This window comes from Saccoglossus kowalevskii, chromosome 14 (genome assembly GCF_978046115.1).
Source record: "Saccoglossus kowalevskii chromosome 14, keSacKowa6.1, whole genome shotgun sequence".
NCBI lineage: Eukaryota > Metazoa > Hemichordata > Enteropneusta > Harrimaniidae > Saccoglossus > Saccoglossus kowalevskii.
The window spans coordinates 22,738,060-22,745,885 of record NC_140654.1 but is presented as its reverse complement, the minus strand read 5'-3'; the positions used below and the strand labels follow the sequence as shown (position 1 = coordinate 22,745,885).

Sequence of the window (7,826 nt, the reverse complement as noted above, 5' to 3'; positions counted from 1 at the left end):
AGAAAGATTGCAAATGTAAATCTATTTTCAAAGATAAAAAATATGATTGCAAATTTAAATCTATTTACGGCTGGTAATTACAAAAGTATGAATTGATATTAATTTTAATTGTGAAATAAAAATGTTAATTATGAATTGGTAAAATACGAAAAATAAATAGAACTAACGTGACACTTTTTCAAAAGCACGACCCTGACCCTCCTCGGGTATCAATGCTGCAATATGTTAATTCGCCATCTATTGTTCAATTTAGAGACAGAGAATAGTGACGGGCGTACATTAAATGCGCTGTGATTATATGTTCAGCCTCTGCCAGACCACTGTTCTTTTAGTGGTCCGACACTACCTAACCGTGACAGTCATGGCAAAACTTACAAGAAAACTAACTTTATTTGCTGTATTTGCAGCAATATGCTTCATCGTATTTCTAGAATACGGCGTATTCGTGACAGGATTTTCAGTTAGTCAATGGACAGACATAAAGAAGAAGTTATTTCCCCAAGCCACGTGAGTAAATACACTAACTTACAGAGGTGTTAGTATGGGTGTAGCTTCATTACTGTTTGTCGTCGGTCGCCGTTTTGGTTCACAACGCAAGGTACATGGCGGCTTAGCGGGCTACGCGGTGACCTTGTTTAAATACTAGCAATGAACTATTTTTATTTTACACGTTAAGTAGTCTCAGAATCTACCCGCCACTAACAATTTTGACTTATCGTTCAATGTAGTAATTTTTTTCAAACAAAACCTAGCAGAGGCGACGACACGAAATGTTGCATGATGGGGCGAGAACTGCTCACCAACCTTGCGCCGAAGGCGTGACCTTACTAGGGGGTCCGGGGCATGCTCCCTCTTAACAATTTTGAAATCTAGAACCTCTGAAACGCTATTTCCTGCATTTTTAGGGCCAATTTTTGCTGACCAAAGGGTTTCAGCGTGATTTTGGAGGGGCGACGCCCACTCCCCAAAGATATTTTACGAGGCGGCGCCCTCTGTCCCCCCCCTGTGCCACCACCACTGCCTAGCAAGAAATTTAATTACACGATTATAAGTCGGCCATATTGCCCCGACTTTCTATGGGAAACAATTATTACAATTCAAGTCTGGATAGAGGAACCGTGTTTCGATGTCGTCTTGCTGACATGTGTTTGCCATTCTACTATTGTCTAAAACAGACCGTTGGAGAGGACGGAGTCGGGGAAATGCTGCGAACTCGTCGTTATTGAAGAGACGCTGCATTCGTAGATCACGCTTCGGCGCGGACATGGACATTAAGACAGGACTATCCAAAGCGTTTGCCGTGTTTGGTGTGCTATGTTTTGTAATAGCTGTAGAATTTGGCCTTTTCGTGACGCTTTTCTCTACTAACCGGTGAACAAACATAAAGAACACATTGCCCCGATTCGTGTGAGTATAACAGCTGAATACGTATATGTTATACAGAGCAAACAACGCACATTATACTTGCATAACCCGACTAAAATGGATGCAGCTTTTTGAAATAGCATTACGATGTATAGCGGGCAATGAACATAAGAACGTGTTGTAGTATAGTATAGTATAGTATATTTTATTTGAGACAAAAAAATGCATGAAAAATACATAATCTATGGCCAATATACATTACTTTATAAGCACACAAACAAATAACAAATAAACAAACACTGTAAAAATATAAAATAAATGTTAGAAAAAAATGTTAAATATTAAAAGTTTAATTTTTGTTTTCTGTTAAAATATCATTGATGAATTTTCCCAGGCTGTTGGTAATGAAACCATCATTTGAACTTAAAATTTGTTTGAACATGTTTTGTTCTGATAATGTTAGTAGACTATCGTTATACAATGACAAAGTATTAATAAATTGTGTACGACTAGTTATTAACCTTTGGTTCTTACAAACCAATAATGCATGTATTTCATCACCAATTGCCTTGTCTTCACACAAATTACAAAATCTTTCCTCTGAAGGCATGCCTTTGTATCTTAACCTTTCAATTGGCAGTGTATGAGCAGAGATTCTAAATTTGGTTATACTTGTTCTATGACTAATATTTTTTACAAGTTCTAGATATGGCTCAAATTCATATTTTGATTTAAATATCTTGTAAATGCGTAATTTATTATTTTCTGTTTTTTGGAGGGCTGGCAACCACTTGTTATCAATATAGATTTTCTGTAATTTCATTTTTGTTTGTATACTATTGAATTCTGCATTATCATGTACATTTGTTATTTCGTGTAATTTGTTCACAAATGCTGTCCTGGTGTTGCCATTTAGATTGCTTTCTGACTTGAATGCACATTGAACCAAAGGGCTGCATCTGAATTTAATATCCTTCTTTGGTATTTTAGCATTTGTGTACATATATCAGTGATGATTGGGTAGCTTCCAAGCTCTGCTCTAGAAGCAATGTTACTGGACCTTTTATGTACACCGAGTGTTTGCTTGCAAAATTTGATGTGCAGTTGTTCAAATTGTAATTTGTCATTGTATAATTTTTAAATGAATGAATCATTTGCAATAATGTTACAATTTTTTGATTTAAATAACTTAAAGTTAAAAGCTGCCCATACTTCTGATCCATACAATATGATTGGCAGAACTGTACTTCTGAATAGTTGTATGGCATTCTTTGGTGAAATGGTATAATTGTGCAAGTTTAGTGTCTGTCTTAGTGCACCCAGGGCTCGCTGTGCTTTCATCACTAAGTTATCTATTGCTAGTTTAAAGTTTCCACTACTATGAAAGATAATTCCTAGGTATGTATAAGTGGAAACTATCTGTATTTGCCTATTACCTAAATAAAAATTAAAATTATGACCCATGATTCTACCCTTTTTATTAAATATTATGATTTTAGTTTTATTGATATTTACCTGTAATTTCCACTTTTTACAATAAATGTTTAATTTGTTAATACTATTTTGGAGTCCTGTCTCTGAATCTGATAATATTACAATATCGTCTGCAAAAAGCAGAGAGTTGAAACATGTATTTTCCAAACTAACAGGATTTGAATATATATTATCAGACAAGTCATTTATAAATATGTTAAACAGAAGTGGGCTTAAATTACACCCCTGTTTAACCCCACTAGCTGATACAAATGGTTTAGTGTAACCATTATTTGTTTTGATAGCATAACTGGTATTACAGTACATTGACCTTATTAGTTGGAAGAATTTCCCAGTAATACCTGCTTTCACCAGTTTATAAAGCATCCCATCGCGCCAAACACTATCAAAAGCTTTACGTAAGTCAACAAAACAGGCAAACAAATATGGAGTTTTACCTGCTTTATTGATATATTTATTTATTAGGGATTTTAGGATGAAAATGCTATCAGTTGTTCTATGATCCTTTCGAAAACCAAACTGTGTTTTTTGAAAATAATTTTGCTTATCAAGATAATTTTGCAGCCTATTATTTAGAATAATATTTAATAATTTTGATACACAGTTTGAAAGAGCAATTCCTCTATAATTACTAACATCTTTAATTTCACCAGATTTATGTAATGATATTAAGTAACTGGTGTTCCAGTATGATGGGAAATTCCCATTTGATAGTATTTGATTGAACAATTTCTTTATGCATAATTGCAGTTTTGGGGTTGAACATTTAAACATTTCATTAATGATTGAGTCTGGGCCAGGTGATTTACCTGTTTTTGTTTTTTTAATAGCCCAATTAATCTCTTGAATGCTAATTTCTTTATCGAGATCAGGGTTAATGGTTTGATTAACTTGGCATTCTTTAAGTACGGATTTTACCTCAGAATCAATTACAGAATTATTTGCAGTATCTATATTGTAAAGAGATGAAAAATAATTTGTCCATTCTGTAGATGAAATTGAAGGGGTTTGTTGATGATTTGTAGGATTATTAAAATCCTGAATTTGTTTAATAATTTTCCAAAAACTTGTAGGATTGTGATTTTCCAAATTTAGTAAATTTTGTAAGAGTTTGTCTTTGAACTTGTTCTTCTTCAGTTTAATAAGTTTTTTGTATTGCTTATTCAGTCTCATTCTCGCAGTTCTTAGGTTTCGGTCAAAAGGAAATTTATTAACTTTACTTGAGATATCTTTGAGTATTTTCCTTGCTTTTTCAAGGTCACTATCAAACCATTTTTGTTTATTTTTCTTTTTTCTTGTGTCATTTTTCTTCTTGGTTTTAATTTTAACAAATTTCAAAGCCTTATCAGCTGCACAATGAATGATTTCATTAAATGCAGAGACAAATATATCGCCGCTAGATATACAAACATAACAAAGCATAACACAAAGGGTTTCAGCTTGATTGTCTGAGTCACTGAACAAAATAACCAGTTTTCTGGAAACTAGTTTTGATTCCAATGAAAGTACTGTCTCTGCATTTATTGACATCATTCATTATGCAGCTGATAAGGCTTTGAAATTTGTTAAAATTAAAACCAAGAAGAAAAATGACACAAGAAAAAAGAAAAATAAACAAAAATGGTTTGATAGTGACCTTGAAAAAGCAAGGAAAATACTCAAAGATATCTCAAGTAAAGTTAATAAATTTCCAGCACTCATTGTTACCTAAGGAACGTGGAATGGGGGTGGCGTGTTATCCAAGGGAAACAATGTCGTGCTAGACGCATGGAGCCGGGAACAGCCACTGGTGGCGCTGTATACAATCGAAACCTATTGAGGCTTGCCAACGTCAATGAAAGTTTGTCAATCAAACCTAATTGATGGTTGAACGTTGTGTTCGTATTTTGAGTCCACACTTACACAAGCTAACATGCCACGCCAGTGACTGCTCGGATACAAAAGATTTGTACACACTCCCAACATGTCATACGCTGTAATATGCAATTACAATTATGGCTCCTCTATAACTCTGGATTAATATAGTTAATACTCTACAATGTATTAACCTCGTGTGGAGAACTGGGGGGGGGGGGGCTTTTAATTCTATTGAACGCAAATTATAGCCAAAACCGAAGTTCTGTTTCGCGACAAAATCTGTCTTAATTCATTGATGTGAAAACATAGCTATCCTCACAAATCTAAATTGTCTATACAATCAAGGCTTAGATAGTTTTTCTATGTTTTACAATTTATATGAGTGGAATGACTTTCAGAAGTCTTGCCTCCAAATTACAATAACAATACACGCACAGCTCCATTTTAATCACGGTCTGCGCTTGAGTTTCAGGAACTGGTGGAAATGTTTTTTTTTACTAAATGTACCTTCCATTATTTTAAAATTATTTTTATTCATTCTGAATAAACTATAAATATGTTAAATACTTTTTTAATTTGCACACAGGTTACATAGAAACACCACATTTAAAGGAGAATCTCAGGTGTCCAGTTACCAGAAGTATGAGGCGTGTAAAGCCCCTATAACAAAGGTGGTATTCTTGAAGACATACAAGACAGGGAGTACAACAGTGTCATCAATACTCTCACGTTTTGGACTCGGACACAACTTGTCGTTTGCATTACCAGCCCGCCATGCAGGTTATTTTTCAAAAGCAGAACGTTTCAACAGTGAAATGCAAAAACACATGTTACCACCTCCTCCAGGTTCCCGATACAGTATGTTAGTTAGCCATGTTCCATTCAATAAAACGGCAATCAACAACGTTATTCCAAATGCTACGTTTATAACAATATTACGTCATCCTGTAGCTGCATACGAGTCAATTTTTGGATTCGCAACAATTGCTGACCTCCTTCATATGAATTATACAAGCAATGAAGATCCATTCGAAATGTTTCTGTCAAATACAGACTTTTATATGAACCGCACTATTAACAGTTTATACTACCAAACATTACTGAGAAATAGACAAATGTTTGATATCGGACTTGATCCTGAGGACTATGACAATGAAACACTCGTGGATCACGTGATACAACAAGCAGCAAAAGATTTTGATTTGGTGATGATTACTGAATATTTTGATGAATCTCTTATTTTGTTGAAGCAGCGTTTATGCTGGGAATTTGAAGACATTTTATATATACAGCAGAATACAAGGAACGATCAACTACGATTTAAAATTGACGACTGGAAACAGCATCGTATACTTGAGATAAACAGTATTGATTTTAAACTGTATCAACATTTCAACAACACTTTCTGGCATAAGGTTAGAGCATATGGTGATAGATTTTATGATGACTTGGCGACATTTCGAAGTATGTTACGGAAGGTGCTTTTCGAATGTTTAGATACTGGGAGGTTTGTAATTCAAGATAAGAATCGCGTGAATATAACACAAGCGAAAGACAACGCACCTAGTTACTGTGCAAAGATCGAAAGATGGGAATTGGATAAAATGGTGGCAAGACAACAACCAAACAAAACCAACATCAAGACAAACACTACAATGATGTCGAGCAACCACACGAAACACCAATCACGGATAGCGCGTAGAAACAACATCGTTGTGCGTAGGGTAAAGAAGACGTGAAGTACATACAAGGATTACTGTATTTCCTACATTAGAAGCACATCTCCGATACCCATAAAGCAAAAATGTTATTGATTGCATGCAAGGTCATTGAGACATGTCATATCATTACCACAGGCTTGCTATAGGCATTCACATTACATTGGCTTCATACAGAGCAAATACGGCATTACAAATATTAATGCAAACACTGAGATGGTGATTCCAAGTGAATGTGGAATAACAATTATACATATTTACTAAAATCATGAATGTATATGTTGACTTGATATTTCGGTTATGCATCTTGTCACAATAGTACAAGTTGCATGCACTATCTGCAGTAGTGCTTAGTACATTGCAGTTATGTATATTAAGCAGGACATAGAACCTTATAGGGTCATCTGATGTTAGTCGTATTTCTTGTCCGATGCCTTCAATATAGCACAAAGTGCATATCCCCAACTGCAACAGTGCCTGGGATATTATTTATGCATATTATTGAGATCACATAACCCCATTCTCACAATCAATATGCATGAGTGTCAATTCTGAAGTACTCTGATCTGTGTATTATCGCAAAACACATATATACCATAATATATTGAAGATAATATTTGGTAATCGTAGTCCTAAATAACTATTAAAAATAGCTAGACGTTTCGAGCAATGGCTCTTTATCGATAGCATAGAAGCAAGTGTGATAACGTACAGGTAGAACATAGGAATGTAAGAACGCGCATGAACTATAAGTTAGAATCACAAAAAATTCCACAATAGAACAAATAACGCGCCTTAGGTAGTGAGCTCAACAAATGAGTTGAACTGTTTGTTAATACCATGGGGTTCTTTAGTTCCAAGGCGGAATATAGTTTCCTCCTCGACACGCCTGAGCTGATTTTCGTTGCCATTGACAACACATACACCAGAAATAGACATATCTGTAATATTATGTCCACTAGAATTAAAATGAAGTGAAACCGGATAATAACGATTTTTCTGTCTAGTTTGCCGTAGATGCTCAGCAAACCGATCACCCAGTCGACGAACTGTAGAACCAATATAAAGTTTCCCGCATCTAATACATGAAATGCAATATACAACATTCATAGTGATACAACTGAACGGATATTTGACCTCAACATCTCCCTTGGGACCAAATATACGATTAGTGTCTGTAATAAAAGGACAAGTATTACACCTAGGACGATTACACGGGACAGAACCATATTTCTCAGGGTCTTCCCTTTCACCCGTATGCACCAATAACCTCCTTAAATTAGTGTCACGGCGCCAGGCAGTAGTAGGCATTAGTGGAAACGTAGAACTTGTCTCCTCACTGGTCTTTAAAATGTGAAAATGTTTGTACATAATGTTTTTAATCCTGATATT

General features: G+C 35.1%; 1 protein-coding gene across 1 annotated transcript; it reads left to right on the top strand.

Annotated features, from left to right (window-relative positions):
* Window positions 1–271: 271 nt before the first annotated feature.
* On the top strand, window positions 272–6,455 carry LOC146734595 (galactosylceramide sulfotransferase-like). The gene is made up of 2 exons (XM_085507549.1): window positions 272–507; window positions 5,303–6,455. Exons 1-2 carry the CDS (start codon window positions 284–286, stop codon window positions 6,453–6,455), a joined length of 1,377 nt encoding a protein of 458 aa, XP_085363675.1. The 5' UTR covers window positions 272–283.
* Window positions 6,456–7,826: the final 1,371 nt, after the last annotated feature.

Coding starts and splice junctions, on each gene's coding strand:
- LOC146734595 (XM_085507549.1), top strand. CDS start 284: ATGCGCTGTGATTATATGTTCAGCCTCTGCCAGACCACTGTTCTTTTA. Junction 508..5,302: donor AAGTTATTTCCCCAAGCCAC/GTGAGTAAATAC, acceptor ATTTGCACACAG/GTTACATAGAAACACCACAT.